The 16,562-nt window shown below is 38.7% G+C and overlaps 1 protein-coding gene across 8 annotated transcripts in view; it reads left to right on the top strand.

Moving 5' to 3' along the window:
* Positions 1 to 15,949, top strand: part of FAM210A (family with sequence similarity 210 member A) — a 51,899-nt gene extending 35,950 nt beyond the window's left edge. For 5 of the 8 annotated variants that reach the window (XM_032293529.1, XM_032293534.1, XM_032293530.1 and 2 more), the window contains 3 exons: positions 5,024 to 5,521; positions 10,969 to 11,080; positions 15,518 to 15,949. In XM_032293529.1, coding sequence (XP_032149420.1) covers positions 5,049 to 5,521; positions 10,969 to 11,080; positions 15,518 to 15,751 — 819 coding nt within the window. In that variant the 5' untranslated portion in view covers positions 5,024 to 5,048 and the 3' untranslated portion in view covers positions 15,752 to 15,949. Of the gene's footprint in view, positions 1 to 5,020; positions 5,522 to 10,968; positions 11,081 to 15,517 lie in introns of all 8 variants that reach the window. The other 3 variants (XM_032293536.1, XM_032293535.1, XM_032293531.1) reach the window with 1 other exon arrangement.
* Positions 15,950 to 16,562: the final 613 nt, after the last annotated feature.

Raw genomic sequence — 16,562 nt, 5'->3', positions numbered from 1 at the left:
TTTAAGGACGTGGTCCATTTCATCTAAGTCATCAAATTTGTGTATGTCACCTTGAAACAAACTGAAGCAAAATGATTGTAAGTAGAGTTTATTTGGGCAAAGCCTGAGGATTGCAACCCAGGAGCATAGATTTAAGTTGCCCTGAATATACATACTTACTAGCAGCAGTTACAAGTGGATTTTTAAAGACAAAATATTGGGGAAGAGAAATGAACTAATAGAGTTGTTTGCCAGGAATTCTCACTGTTTTACAGAAGTAGCATTGATTAGTTATTGGCTATACATTGTTAAGCTATAGATTGTGAATTATAGCATTATCAGGTTAATTCATAGCTATTTATGGCAATAACAGTTTCAAGAGGTGAATGCACAGTTGAGAGGAAGTGGGCTGGTGAGGAGAGGTAAGTAAGGTGTGATTTCAGTCTCATTTTAATGTCTCTTTGGTCCTGATAATTATAAAAACTCATATTCCTCAGATAAGATCATTTCTTTGCTCACAAGCTTAGAGTTAAAATTATTCATGATATTCCTTTTTTTTTTTTATCGTCTGTGGGATCAGTAGTTATTTCTAATATTGGTCATTTGTTTTCTCTCTCAGTTATCCTGGCTAGAGATATATCAGTTTTACTGATTTTTTTCCCCAAAAGAGCTAGGTTTTGGTTTTGTTGATATTTTTTGTTTCCCTTTTCTCTTGTTTGCGTTCTGCTCTGATCTTTATTGTTTCTTTCTGCTTGCTTCGTTCCTCTATTTTCTTGAGGAGGTAGCTTATTGAGTTTAGATCTTCTTTTCTAATAATGTGCATTCTTCCTGTGAGCTTTTGATGAAAGATTAAAACTCTGAAATGTTTAAAGAGGTTTATTTTGAACCAGATATGAGTGACCAAGGTGCAAGGCAGTCTCAAGAAGTTCTGAGAACATATGCCTAAGGTGGTTGGGTTACAGCTTGGCTTTAAACGTTTTGGGGAGACATAAGACATCAGTCGGTATTATGAAGGGTATACATTGGTTTGGTCTGAAAAGCCAGGACAATTCAAAGTGGGGGTTTATGGGTCATAACTGGATTAAAAGATTTTCTGGTTGGCAATTGGTTGGAAGAGTTACTATATAAAGACCTGAAATCAATGGAAAAGAGCATCTGGATTAAGATAAAGGGTTGTGGATACCAAGGTTCTTAATACATAGATCAAGTCTCAAAGATGGCCGCCCTTAGAGATGTTAGATTGCAAATGTTTCCTATTTGGACCTTTTAAAAGGTGCTAGACTCAGTTAATCACTTCAGGATTGTGAGGAACTGGAGGCAGGGATCTGGTTATGTTAATAGAGTCTTTAAAAATTCAGTTTTTCTCCACCAAGAAAATGGCTTTGCCGGATCATTTCAAAATATGACAAACATATTTTGGGGTAAAATATTTTGATTTCCTTCTTTATCTGTAATGTGATGTTATGCCAGAGACAAGTTGGAAAGTAGCCATTTATATAGGGTTAAATAAAACCCCTCTGATGAAATTTCATGGTTTATAGGGTGTGACTCCCCAGATACCTTAGATGGGAATTTGGGTAAAAGGAAAAAGGACAAAGTTTAGTCCTCAAAGCACTGCTTTGCCGCATTGCACAGATTTTGTTAAGCTGTATTTTTTTCAATTACTTCAAAATATTTTTAAATTTATTTTTAGACATTTGAAGATTTTTTTTTTTTTTTTTGAGAAGTGTGCTGTTTAATTTCCACATAATTGGAGGGCGGGTGGAAGTTACCAGCTCTCTTTATGTTAATGATTTCTAGTTTACTTCTATAGTAATTTGAGAACATAACCTTGCATAATTTTCATTTTTTGCAATTTGTTATAGTATATTTAATGGCCCACCATGGGGTCTGCTTGTTGAATGTTCCATGTGAACTTGAGTGGAATGTGTATTCTGCTGATGTTGAATGGAATATTCTGTAAATGTCAATTCGATCAAATTGGTTAACATTGTTGTTTAGTTTAACTATATCCTTACTGACATTCTGCCTGCTGGACTTATCAAGGTGGCTGACTGGAGTATTGACGTCTCTAAGTGAACTTCTTTTCTCCTTTCTGTTCTGTCAATTTTCACCTCATTTATTTTGATCTTCTCTTGTTAGGTATATACATTTTTAAGATTGTTATGTCTTCATTATCATTGTTATAAAATGCCCCTCTTTAACAATGAAAGAATGTTTGCAGGCTGGGCGCGGTGGCTCAAGCCTGTAATCCCAGCACTTTGGGAGGCCAAGGCGGGTGGATCACGAGGTCAAGAGATCGAGACCATCCTGGTCAACACGGTGAAACCCCGTCTCTACTAAAAATACAAAAAATTAGCTGGGCATGGTGGCGCGTGCCTGTAATCCCAGCTACTCAGGAGGCTGAGGCAGGAGAATTGCCTGAACCCAGGAGGCGGAGGTTGCGGTGAGCCGAGATCGCGGCCATTGCACTCCAGCCTGGGTAACAAGAGTGAAACTCCGTCTCAAAAAAAAAAAAAAAAAAAGAATGTTTGCAGTCTGCAGTCTGCTTTGTCTGAAATTAATCTCCAATATCACTTTTTTTTTTTTTTTTTTTGAGACGAGTCTTACTCCTTCGCCCAGGCTGAAGAACAGTGGTGCGATCTCAGCTCACTGCAACCTCTTCCTCTGAGGTTCAAGAGATTTTCCTGCCTTAGCCTCCCAAGTAGCTGGAATTATAATTATGTGCCACCACGCCTGGCTAATTTTTGTATTTTTAGTAAAGACGGGGTTTCACCATGTTGGCCACCTCGTCTCAATCTCTTGTCTCGTGATTTGCCTACCTTAGCCTCCCAAAGTGCTGGGATACAGGTGTGAGCCACCACACACGGCCCCAATATCACTTTTTAAAAGACATCTTGGGAGCCTATTTATTTTTTGCAAGATTTGCAGTTTCACTTAGCAACTCATTTGTACCGTGTTGTTGGATTATCTGTGAGAGTCTGTTAGGAGTGATGTTAATTATTGATTAGGAAGGGTGATGAGTCAGGGGATTAATTTTTATAGGTGAATAATTCACTAATGAATGTTTTTATATGATGGCAGTTTTTGTTTCACCAGTCAACTTTGCGTACCAGATAAAGAATATTCATGTAAGATGGAGTATCTGTATTTATTGGAGTGCTAATTTATTGGGGCGCTAATTCAGATCTCACTGACCCTTATTTAGTGTACAATTAAATAAGATTGTCTATTCTCAACATGTTAGAAGTAGTAAGGTAGAGCTGACACTGGGAGTGGGGAGGCATGTGGCACCACCCGATGTTGAAAAAAGGGGACTGATCGACTATATGGGAATGGCTACTATAATCACATTTACCACTGGGAAAACATTTGTCTAGAGAGGCTAAGTAATTATCTGGAAAAGTCTCTATAGTTCTTTTTTTTCTTTAAAAAAAAAAAAAAAAGACTTACAGTTTTGCTGTATGGTCAGGCTGGAATGGAGTAGCTGTTCACAGGTGCACTGTAGCCTCAAGTGTCCTCCCATGTGAGCGTCCCGAGTAGCTGAAGCCACAAGCCCAAGCCACTGTGCCTGGCTGTCTTGTAAATCTTTGTTCTATGCTGATGCCAGATCAGATAGTGAGACATCACTGTATACTTTTTTTTTTCTCTCCACTATTAATATGGAGGGAAAAAGAAGATAAGTACCAGACTCTCTCTTCTCACCATTCAATAACATAAGTGATTTATAACTTGATAACTTAGTCCAAAGGCATTATAGTATAAATAGTAATATCAACTATTCATCAGATCTTAACATTTTCATAACCAACACGATGCTCATTAGTTTACAGAAGCATCTTTACATCAGAAATTTTGTGTAATTTCTGGTAACAATCCTGTGAAGTAATCTTCATTTTACTAGTGGACCTGGGCTTGGAGTCTGAAAGGGAATTATGTGGAATTATGTCCCCAAAGCATCAGATCCCAGATCTTATTTTTTCACCCACTATACTACACTACTTCTTTATAGAATAAGAGGCCTCAAAACATTCCCCATGCTGGACTAGTTTACCATATCAAATTTAGATGGTGTGTTTCATGAGATTTTATTTTCTCTTTTCTGTCCTTTTTTTTAATTTTTTCCTTTTTCTAACACAGATAACAGGAAACAATCTTTTCCTTTCCTTCCTTTTCCCTTTCTCCTCCCCTTTCTTCCCCTCTCCCTCCCCTTGCTGGCATGTCGCTCCGTCATTCTGTCGCCTGTTCGTTCCCCGTTCCCCTTTCCTTTCCTTTCCTTGATGGCATCTCTCTCTGTCACCCTTGATGGCATCTCACTCTGTCACCCAGGCTGGAGTGCAGTGGCACAATCTCAGCTCACTGCAACCTCCACCTACTGGGTTCAAGCGATTCTCATGCCTCAGCCTCCTGAGTAGCTGGGAGTACAGGCACATGCCACTGTGCCTGGCCAATTTTTGTATTTGTAGTAGAGACAGGGTTTTGCTATGTTGGCCAGGCTGATCTCGAACTCCTGACCTCGAGTGATCTGCCTGCCTCAGACTCCCAAAGTACTGGGACTACAGGTGTGAGCCACTGCACCTGACATATTTATTTCATTAATTTTTCTGAGATGAAGTCTTGCTTTGTTACCCAGGTTGGAGGACAGTGGCACGATATCAGATCACTGCAACCTCTGCTTCCCGGGTTCAAGTAGTTCTTCTGCCTCAACCTCACCCACCACCATGCCTGGCTAATTTTCGTATTTTTAGTGGAGATGGGGTTTCGCCATGTTAGCCAGGCTGGTCTTGAACTCCTGACCTCAGATGATTCAACCGCCTTGGCCTCCCAAAAGGCTGGGATTACAGTTGTGAACCACCGTGCCTGGCCTTTATGAGATTTTAAAATTACACTGTGCTTAAACTGTATACCCTAATATCAATTTCTGTGGATTATGTAGCAATGTCTGTCTTTTTACTTCCTAAAAATGATTGATTTTCAAATGAATTGATTTAAAATGGAAACCTAAGTATTATCTAATTTTTTTAAAAATTTGTCTTTGTAGAAGCTGAAACCTATCAACACTCTTCAAAATGCAATGGAATGTGCCACGGATTGTATCTCAACTGGCACGCAGGACATGCTTGGAACTACATAAAGCTGGTCTTTTTGGACTCTGTCAAAATGTAAAGAGACCTTTACTTTTGTGCAATGCTGAATCCAAAGTGGTTTTGGTGCAAGGTCCTCAAAAACAATGGTTGCATTTATCTGCTGCCCAGTGTGTTGCAAAGGAAAGGAGGCCATTGGATGCTCATCCACCCCAACCACGAGTCCTTCACCATAACCAAGGGAAGCAGTGTGTTTCATCCAGGAGGGATTTTTCATCCCGTGGCACAGCGCATGGAACTCCGGAAAAAAAGGAAGAGCCTGATCCTTTACAAGACAAATCTATTAGTCTTTATCAACGATTCAAGAAAACATTTAGACAGTATGGAAAAGTTTTGATTCCGGTGCATCTAATAACTTCTGGTGTTTGGTTTGGAACATTTTATTATGCAGCCTTGAAGTAAGTTTTTGCTTAGTTGAATGCCTTTCCCTATCTTTTAAATTGTACTAATGATAGCTTTAGTTTTTTTTTTTTTTTCTTTTTAGACAGAGTTTTGCTCTTGTTGCCCAGGCTGGAGTGCTATGGCATGATCTCGGCTCACCAAAACCACCGCCTCCCAGGTTCAAGCAATCCTCCTGCCTCAGCCTCCCGAGCTGCTGGGATTATAGGCATGCATCACCATACCTGGCTAATTTTTTGTATTTTTAGTAGAGAGGGGGTTTCTCCATGTTGGTCAAGCTGGTCTTGAACTCCCGACCTCAGGTGATCAGCCTGCCTCTGCCTCCCAAAGTGCTGGGATTACAGGCATGAGTCCCTGTGCCCAGCCCAGATAGCCTTAGATTTAAAGATTTTTAAATGCTTTAATGTTTTTCATCAATGGAGGATAACTACTTTTCATTGCTTTTTTCACATTTTAATAATAATAGCTAACATTTGCTTACTGTTTGGAGCACGCATCTGGAGAAATTTTTAACTGTTGTCTAATCTTCCCAGCAACCATATAAAGCAAGTTACACAATTACACCCATTTTATGAATGAGAAAACAGATTAGACAAGGAGAAGTAAAAATAGTTCAGCTTTTCCCAAAATAACTCAGCGGGTAAGAGGTGGTGCCTGGACTAAAAACGCAGTTAGGTGTGTGTTATCTCAAAGCACACACTCCTGTATGCAGATTTCATCCTGGCATTCAGGAGACCACAGACATAAAATGATCAAATTTCAGAAATGGCGGCAGCATGACTCCACAATTATATATTTCTTAGAATGTTCATAAATGTGAAAAGATACCTATTTTGCATTTGTATGGTTTTGGTGGGAGATTCAGAATATTGTGCTAAAGCTTGGCTACTAATCTGTTTGCATTGATATTATGCAAGTCCAGTAAGTGTCAGAGGAAGGTCTTTTGTTCTTATCAGAAGTGAAACATACAAATTTAAATGCATCTCCCTTGTTAATACTGTGCCTTTCCCTTAAGGTAAGTTATTTGCTTCATACTGCTTTAGGCGCAGGACTGCTGATTTCCCATTTCTGCCACTAGTCGGCCAAGTGCCCATTCCTCAGTGTCCCGGTGTGCATGAAGGACTTAGACAGTTCAGTACTCGCCTGATGGATTGAGAATTATTTTATAGTTTCCAGAGTTGGGCGATTTTCAGTGCTTGATTATATTTAACAGCCTGACATTGAGACATTAACAAAATACGGTTAGTGTTGTACATAAAGCTCACTCCTTAGAAGCACCCTGTTGCAGACTAAGTTATACCTCTTCCAAGAAGGTGGGATAGAAACTACTTATTTTGGGGAAACAGGATCACGTAGATTTCTAGACAAAATTTCTAAAAGAATTTTTTTTTCACCTTGTGTAATTGATGCTGTTCTGTTTCACTTTATATCTTGACATTTACATTCCTGTTATTCAATTATATCCTTCTTCATTGCATATCATTTTCTTTAAGAATTGTATCTTTCCTTGCAGAAGAGTCTTATGTATATATTTTATGGAATTGTTTCTTTGTTTATTAATGACATTTTTGGACATATTTAATATTTATAGAAATCTTTAAAACTGCTGTTAGTTTTTTAACAGAACATAAAGTTACCATTTTGATCAAAAGTTATTGTAGGCATTCAGTTCTGCTTTGTAATGAATAGATTTCCACATATTAAATTTTCTTTTTTGAGCCATGGAGGATTCTTATGATTCAGTCTGTGAAAGATGACATGAAAAATACTTGTTTCCTTTGCCCTTGTCAGGTTGCCCATAAGGCAAGGCATTCAGCCTCCTGGCTGGCCTTAAAGGGAGAAATTCAAGCTTTTAATTAATTGAATATGAGATTCTCATTTAGGCTATTAAGAAGAATACTTTTGTTCCTTTTACTTTTTCTTATTCTCTTTGGTAAAAGTTCTGCAACTAAAAAAGTAGACCCATAATAATGCTGTGTGGTAGCTAAAGCAATTGTGGGTGATATTGTGTCAGCCCCTGTGAAATGCAACTTTCTTAGTTTTATCTTCCCCCTTCTTTTTTTTTTTTTTTTTTTCAGAATGCTTATATGTAAACATCGTGGTACAGCTAGCTATCAACTTTAAAATTATACCCTTCCTCATTACACCTTGCTTTGGGGCTGTTGGCATGGGAATCTGGTTGCCAGAGCACCACTACTGCCCTCCACAACCACTGGGTCAATTCTGTGATAGCATCACATAGCGAATTTATAATGGGCAGGATGGGTTGCTTTCCAGAACAGTCCTTCTTAAAGTTTTCATTAGATCCTTCAAAAATTGAAAGTTGATTTGTTCCTAAACGAAGGTCTTAATCACAAGTAATGCTTAAGAAAGCCGAACTCATGAATGAAGGAAAAAGGAATTAGAATATTTTCACTGTAGGATGATTGTATTGTAAAACTGGAAGTTGATTATACTAAATACAGATTTTCAATTCACCTGACAAGAGTCTGTATTTTAGTGTTGTTTGTTTTAGGTGGAAAAAGTTCTGTGTTATTTGTTTGTTGCCTACTTACTATTAAAAGAAAGGGAGAAAAATAGTTTGTAGCTGGAAAGATGAGCATTTGACATCATGCTGCATTACTGACCAGTGTTTGTCTTAGTTACTCTGACAGCTCGCATTACTACCTTTCTAGACACCCTAGAGCAAAATGTCATTCTATATTTAGTTAACACAGTGATGAAGTTCTTGGGCTTTTGAAATACTTTATTTCAGGGAGTTCTAAATTGTGCGTGCTAATAGATTTTATTTTAAACCAAGCTTCGTTGCTGTTCCTATCTGGCAAAGCCTTGCAGAGATCTGATGTCTTCGGTCTAGAAGTGCTTTGTTTGATCAAATGTGACTCACCAATGATGGTGTGGTCCATGCATTTAGATGCCTTGTGTTTGAGACCTCAAGTTCCTAAAATTACAAACTCACTCTGAGGCAAACCCCTGATTGATTTCTACTGTACTTTATCCAGACGGTGAATATGCTTTTCCTTTGTGTGTTTCTTCATCTGTGGAAACAGTTGTAAAGCTGGCAATTTTTGAAGCACAGATTCTTGGCTGACCGTGGGCACTTCAAAGTAGAACGTGACAAACAGTGGATGTTTGTTTGAATCAGACCCTCATTAGTACTTCACATTCAGTAATTCCAGAGGAAATGGAAGTTATTTTTAAGAAAAGTCATCAATTCAACAGTTTAGAAATAAGTGGAACTAGATGCTTGCTTCATCTGACAAAAGATGCATGCCAGCGATGACACAGCTTGTGCTTGATGTCTCAGTCCATTGTTGTATGACCTTTTATTTTTAATTTTTTATAGAGACAAGGTCTTGCTGTGTTGCCCAGGCTAGTCTGGAACTCCAGGGCTTAAGCGGTATACCCATTTCACCTCCCAAAGCATTGTTATCTGATCTTTGTGATAAATGGTGGTGATGGTGGTTTTAATAACTCACTTTCATATTTGGCCAAATGTTTTTTTTTTCCTTCATGATTGCTGCTAAATATATAGATTTAATATACTGGGCTTAATTGGAATTAGGAAATAATGGAATAATTTCGTAATTGGATTGGTACTAGAAGACATAATTAGCATGTTATGGCAGGATGTTACCATGCATAGTTATTTTAGTGGCTTGATTAAATTCATTGAGTAATGGCTATGCTGTTAAACCTTTTTTTAATGAGATTTAGTTGCTATCTAGAAAGAGATTTGAAAAATAATTGAAACTGGAGATAGAAGAAAGAATGAAGATAGAAATGAGATTGGACTCATAGTTTATTTTTTAATTTATCTCTTTAAAGTTTCCTTAAGTTGTTCTGGTTTCCTCTGACTTCTGATGATAAGTAATTTTAATAGTCCTTTATTGAGGATGATCAGCCATATCTGTTAAGGTTGCTCCCTGACTGTGTAGTATAATGGTGAAGTCACAGACTGGGACATCTTTTCCCTAGTTAATATTAAAAATAAAGAGTTTACAGAATGGATCCAGGCAATGCTCTTTCTTAATGACATAAGAAAAGCTGCTTTTACAGTGAAGGTCTCTTATGGATCCTTGCCTTCACCAAGAGGCAAACTCTGTAATACCAAGGATAGGACAGACTGGCCTTATGTGCCCCCTGTTGTGATGTGCTAGATGGACAGTATCCACTCTGTCACTTTCCTGTGGGAAAATACTTAACCTGAATCTCATCTTGAGGAAACAATCAGACAAACTCAAGCTGAGAGATGTTCTACCAAGCAGCGGGTCTGGATGCTTCACAAATCTCAATGTCAAGAAAGACTACCTGCCCTCCTCCACCATAGAGTGCTGAGAAGCACTTCTAGAGAAAAGGAGACTAGAGAGGCAGGAAAAATAGCCATAAGGGAAACACTGGGACAATCTAGGAAACTGTAATCTAGATGTATGTTATAAATGTTGCATTTATGTAGGTGAATGTCCTCCTTCTGATTTAGGGGTAAAGAGTTACAATGTCCATGAGAGCAACAGCCATTGTGGCAAAATGTTAATAATAGGAAACTGGAAATAAAGAGGTTGTGACTCAGGAATGTCAATAATCCGAAAACTGGAAATAAAGAAGCCAGGGATGTGGAATGTTGATAATCGGGAAACTGAAAATAAAGAAGCCAGGGATGGGAAATGTTGATAATCGGGAAACTGGAAATAAAGAAGCCAGGGATGGGGAACGTTGATAATCAGGAAACCGGAAATAAAGAAGCTAGGGATGGGGAACGTTGATAATCAGGAAACTGGAAATAAGTCGTGGCTCAGGTTGGAGACTTCTCTGCCTCTCCTCCCTCCAGAAATTTGTCATAATGTATAGTAATTGCTTCTTCACCTGCCTTGTCTGTTAATAGAATGGAAGCATCCTTTAAGAGTAATTGAAGCTTTCATCAAACCCATAGTGTCATATATTTTTTTGCATAATAACACATTTTCATAATAAAAAGTGATGTTAAAATACCTCTTACGTTTATAATGCAATTTTACACAAAATTACATGTAATTTTAAAGGTAAAAATCTTAGGCCTTAAAATGTGAGTTGGAGCAATCTAAGGTTGAGGAAACTAAGACCAGGCAAATGATTCTCATCCTTTCTCATAGTTTACTTAAAGCTGTCAATTTTACTCTAATAAATGTTTCTATTTTTCTAAACATACTAACTGGGTTGCCCACGTGCAGAAGCAAATAGAAGTAGGCAGTAAGATACCACATGATGTGATATGTGTGTGCATGTTGCATATTGTACATCAAGTAAGATGTTCTCTTAGGGTGAAGCTAAAGGGCTTGATAATGCACAATCAGCATTTAAGCAAAATGTAATTAATAAAATTATAGTGTGGTTTTGGTATTTTCAGATAAGTTTGGAAAATAGCTTTAAGTTTATGTATATGAAAATAACCTTTTTTTTTTCTTCGTAGAGGAGTGAATCTCGTTCCTTTTCTAGAATTCATTGGGTTACCTGACAGTGTGGTAAACATCCTGAAAAACTCCCAGAGTGGAAATGCACTGACAGCATATGCCATGTTTAAGGTGGGTACTTTTATAAACCCATTGCTCCTCAGACCTCACCAGTGACCTGCTCACTTCCCTATGAGACTCCATGTTAGCTCCCAATCTTGTTTTGTAACTTAAAACATTGTATTTCATCTCTGATGTGTCTGGTGACTAATGTAAAATAACAGAATTTTAAAGTGGAAGTAAAATGTTTTACTTTTTAGGTTTTAGGAAGAAATGTCTTAAAAACTGGTAGATCATTCATAACTTGCTGTGATCAGATAATTGGTAGGCTTTTGTGTTTTTCCATGGTAGGGGTCATCTGTTTGACATTGCTCCTATTGATAAATGGCGATAGGATTATTTTAAGACATAATTATATTTGTTTTTCCTTATTCAGTGATCTGCATGCCACCTGACTTGTCAGCAAAATTTAGCATTTATTTTACTGTTTATAATAGTTCATCTTTTCTTAGCAAGTAAAATAGGTTTAATCCAAATTTTCTTATGTCTTACATAATAAACTGTTTTTTGTTAGATCTTAACCCAACATATGTTTTATTTTAGAAGTTGAAATCTTTATATTCTCTGGATTCAGACATCATCTTGATAGCTTCTATGCCTGTGTGTTTTTATTTTAGAAGGGAAGATTTCACTGTAAATTGTGGAATTTAGCCATATTAATATCATTCTCTGAATTGACCAATATTTATGAGGGTCTACGAAACTTTTACCTAAGAAAGTTGAAAATGCTTAGAAACTATATGTTATTTTATTTTACTTCTGTTTTATAAGAATATCTAAGAATTACAGTTTTATTGCATTACTCAAAAGTAGCATTGTTTTATTCTGTCATCCTTATTAGCATCCTCTGAAATTTTGGTAGATTTCCTCTTTTATTATAATTTTGATGAGAGGGCTAACAGTTAATGTTGAGTTTTTCTACATTAAAGTATATTAAATTAATTATCAAGTTTCTAGTTATGGTAGGTATAATTTTAACTCAAATAAGTCAAACTACCATGATAATGTATACCTCCCCTAATTTAATTGCTTTTATCCCACTCCCATAGCATAACAGTTGATAGCACAGTCTGTGCTAGGTGTTGTTTGTTTTCTTTATTTGATTAGGAGCTCCCAGGAATTCAGAATCATGTCTTCTTTCTTGTTTTTTCACTGCGCCTGGTATTGTGTTCTGTAGGTGAATACAATGTTTGTAGAGTTGGGGTTGGAAATGAAGCTGTAGGCTTCGTGGTAGGGAGATGAGTGCCAGTGGTGTTTTCCCCCCTCTACTCCTCTGTAGTGTAGGAGATACGAAGGGGATTCTCCTGTATATTATCTGTAACCCACAGTTTCTCAAATAGAACAACAAACACAGACTTACTGCTTCATCAAGACAAAGCCCCAAAATGAAGTATGGCCTGAATGGTCTGGTGGCAGTTGGCTGCAGGATGTATGCACTCACTACCTCATAATCTCTTTGAAATACGCCCAAGTACCATTCTAGGTACTGGGAATAAGCTAATCAAAGAAGACAGTGAAAAATACCTGCCTTGTGTAGCTGATAGAGAATGGTGGTGGGGTGGGGAGACAAGACAAAGTTAAAAACGTGTGTGCACACAAAGTATGTGTATGTAGATGATGGTAAGTGCTAAGAAAGGAAGCCAGGGACGGGGGTGTGTTTGTGGTATTTATTTGTTTTTCAATGGGAGATGGCATACCTTGCTGAGAAGGTGAGAGAGTTGCTCCTTCAAGGGGGAGGAGCATTCCAAACAGAAAACTCCAACGGCAAGGTCCTGAGGCTTCAGGATTCCAGGAGAATTTCAGGGATGTGGGGAAACCGGTGTGGCTAGAGTTGGTGAACAGGGTAGAGAATGGCCTGTCATCATATCAGGGCAGTCTTATAGGCCCTTACAAGGACTTCAGCTTTCACTCTGAGGACATGGAAAGCCATTGGACAATTTTAAGCATCCTGCCTCTGTTCCATCAAAATTACTTTGGCTGCTATATTAACAGACCATGGCAGGACCAGGGGAAAAGCCAAGGGACCTTGTGTGAGGTACTTACAGTATTTGAGGTGAGAGGCAGTAATGGCCAGAACCCAAGTGGTAGCAGGAAGTAGCTGGATTCTGGATATGTTTTAAAGTCATGGCTGCTGCGGTTTTCTGATGATTTGGATGTAAATTATGGAAAAGGAAGAGGAGTTGAAGCTTTCTTGTAATTTTTTGGCCTGAGCAACTGGAGGAATTGAATTGCCATTTTCTGAGATGAGGAAGACTTTGAGAGGAGCAGGTTTGAAGTAGGACAGTTGAAGATCGAGGGTCAGTTTTGAACATGCCACCCATTGACATTTCGGCTGACTATGGACTGCATAGACAGTGATGGTCCCATAGGTCCCATGTTTTACAAATATCGTATTTTTACAATACCTTTTCCATATTTTAGATAGGTTAGGTATACAAATGCCCTAGTCTTATAATTGCCTGCAGTATCCGGCACAGTAGCGTACTGTACAGGTTTGTAGCCTAGGAGCAATAGGCTATACCTTATAGCCTGAGTGTGCAGAAGACTACACCATCTAGGTTTGTCCAAGTACGCTCTGTGATGTTTCACACAACAAAATCACCTAATGACCCATTTCTCAGAACGTATCCCTATTAAGTGACTCATGTCTGCATTAAGTTTTGAGATCCTATTAGACACGCAAGTGGAGGTAGTTGTAGATACTGGAATTCAGGGAAAAGGTTCAGCCTGGAGATTAAAGTTAAGAATCATCAATGTGTGGATGGCACTAAAGACAACTAAGAGAGTGAGATAGGTGGAGAAAATAAGAGGTCCGGGGATTCATTGTTGTCACACCATGTTCAGAGGTGGGTGAATGGGGAGGAATTGGCAAAAATGAGAAGCTGCCATGAACTAGAAGGAACTCTCCAGCAAATTGAGGACCTGGAGCCAAGTGAAAGCTGTCTCGGGCAGTTCCACTGGTCCAGGAGCTGATTCCAAATTGACAGCTGGATTTAGTTTTGTAGAGGTCACTGTGACTTTGAAAGCAGTTTTGGTGAAGAGGTAGGAGTAAAAGCTTGCTTAATGTGAGTTTAGGAGAGAAATTAGAGATAAAGCAGACAGCTCTTTCAGAGTTTTGTTATACAGCATACCTATGGGTTTGGTTTGGTTTTGTTTGAGAATGGGTCTTGCCCTGTTTCCCAGGCTGGAGTACAATGGTGCAATCACGGCTCCCTGCAGTCTTGAACTCCCAGACTTGAGCAGTCTTCCTGCATCAGCCCCCAAGTAGCTGGGACTACAGACACATGCCACAACTCCCAGCTAATTTTTCTTTTCTTTTATTAGAGATGGCAGGGTCTCATTATATTGCCCAGACTAGTCTGGAACGTCTCAGCTCAAGTAATCCTCCTGCCTCAGCCTCCCAAAGCGCTGGGATTATAGGTGTGAGCTATTGTACCTGCCAATGCCTATGATTTTTTTTTTTTTTTTTTTTTGAGGTGTAGTTTCACTCGTCACCCAGGCTGGAGCAAGTGGCGCGATCCAGCTCACTGCAGCCTTTGCCTCCCAGGTTCAAGGGATTCTTCTGCTTCAGCCTCTCAAGTACAGTAACTGGGATTACAGGTGCCCATCACCACAGCTGGCTAATTTTTGTATTTTTAGTAGAGACTGGATTTCACCATGGCCAGGCTGGTCTTGAATTCCTAAACTCAGGTGATCCACCCACCTCAGCCTCCCGAAGTGCTGGGATTACAGGCATGAGCCACTGTGTCCTGCCTGATTTTTGACTCAGAATGTGATGCAGTCTTTTTGCTTTCATGGTTCTCTTTGACTAGTCATCTGCTATTTCGTATTGGTCCTCAAAGCTCTGATTAACGTTAAACCTGTGCATGTCTGCGGCAGGTGTGCCATTTTACCACTTTTGGCCTCATGTAAATGACTAACTAGGATCTGAGACTCAGGGTAGATTGTGATGAGAAGGTAGCATAAGTCTGGAAAAGTCAAAGGACGGGATTTTGAAGTGAAGCTAACCTAAATCCAGCAGAGAGTGGATTCACGCTCTGCCTCTCCCCATTTGAAGATGTTCAGTTCTAGTTCAGCTCCAGATAGAAAGCATTGGCAGGATGGCAGGGGTTTTAAGGAATAGAAACATGTGCTTCTTTGTTATTGTTAATGATACTGAGCCCTCTTTCTGATTTCCAGGTTGATCTGCCCCACAGGTTTACTAGCCTTTGATTAGGGACATCAGTGCTATGATTCTGTTATCTGGGTCAGGATTGTGTAGGGGACAAACGTTCATAAAATGAGTTTACAGAAGTGTCTCTTGTTAGGGAAAACCATATAGGATGTTACTACATTAGCTTTGTGATTAGCTGATTGGTTATTACAAATAATTTTAATTTTAACTTGTCTTTGCTTAAGATGGCAGTAATAAACAGGTTTTGATTTGCCTCTGTTTGCTTTTTGCTTAAGATTGCAACACCTGCCCGGTATACCGTGACTTTGGGAGGAACATCCTTCACTGTGAAGTATCTGCGCAGTCATGGCTACATGTCCACACCGCCACCTGTCAAGGAGTATCTGCAGGACAGGATGGAAGAGACAAAGGAGCTTATCACAGAGAAAATGGAAGAAACAAAAGATAGACTCACTGAAAAGTTACAAGAAACCAAAGAAAAAGTTTCCTTTAAGAAAAAAGTGGAATAAGTGCCTTATATAACAGTATAGAAAAATTCCTGCACTTTAACCCTTTGGAAACTATGGGCAAAGATACATGTCTGATTTTTTTTTTTTTTTCTTTTTTTGGTTAGTTACAGAAATATACTAGTTCTCTGAGGGTTAAAGAAGTAAAATACCTTTTTAAAGTTAAATATCACTAGAAAAATCAGTGTTTTTATAAGGAAAGAAATGAACCCAATATAAGAATTTCCCATCAATAACAGTATTAAGCAGTAGATAATGTCATAGAAGTCAGACTTCTTTTTCAAGGTCTTCAGAAGCACACTTGATTTCAGTTTTGTTGCAGCTGTAATTTATGCATACTAGGCAATTGACTCCTTGAATAACCAATGTGACCCATAAAACAGGCTGTTAATACTGGATCTTAATTTTTATGTTATTCATTAAGGTTTTAACTGTATTCAATATGTAATTTGGAGACAAACTACCATCATCAAAACTGCCTGTGAATAAGAGGGTATTTAGTCTTTCTATAAAAAACAGAATAGACTTTGGGAGGCCGAGGCGGGTGGATCACGAGGTCAAGAGATCGAGACCATCCTGGTCAACATGGTGAAACCTCGTCTCTACTAAAACTATAAAAAATTAGCTGGGCATGGTGGCGCGTGCCTGTAATCCCAGCTACTCAGGAGGCTGAGGCAGGAGAATTGCCTGAACCCAGGAGGCGGAGGTTGCGGTGAGCCGAGATCGCGCCATTGCACTCCAGCCTGGGTGTCAAGAGCGAAACTCTGTCTCAAAAAAATAAATAAATAAATAAAATTAAAAAATAAAAACAGAA

The sequence above is a fragment of the Sapajus apella genome, unplaced genomic scaffold (assembly GCF_009761245.1).
Source record: "Sapajus apella isolate SASKATOON/1434 unplaced genomic scaffold, GSC_monkey_1.0 scaffold29, whole genome shotgun sequence".
NCBI lineage: Eukaryota > Metazoa > Chordata > Mammalia > Primates > Cebidae > Sapajus > Sapajus apella.
This window is presented reverse-complemented; position numbering and strand designations above follow the sequence as displayed.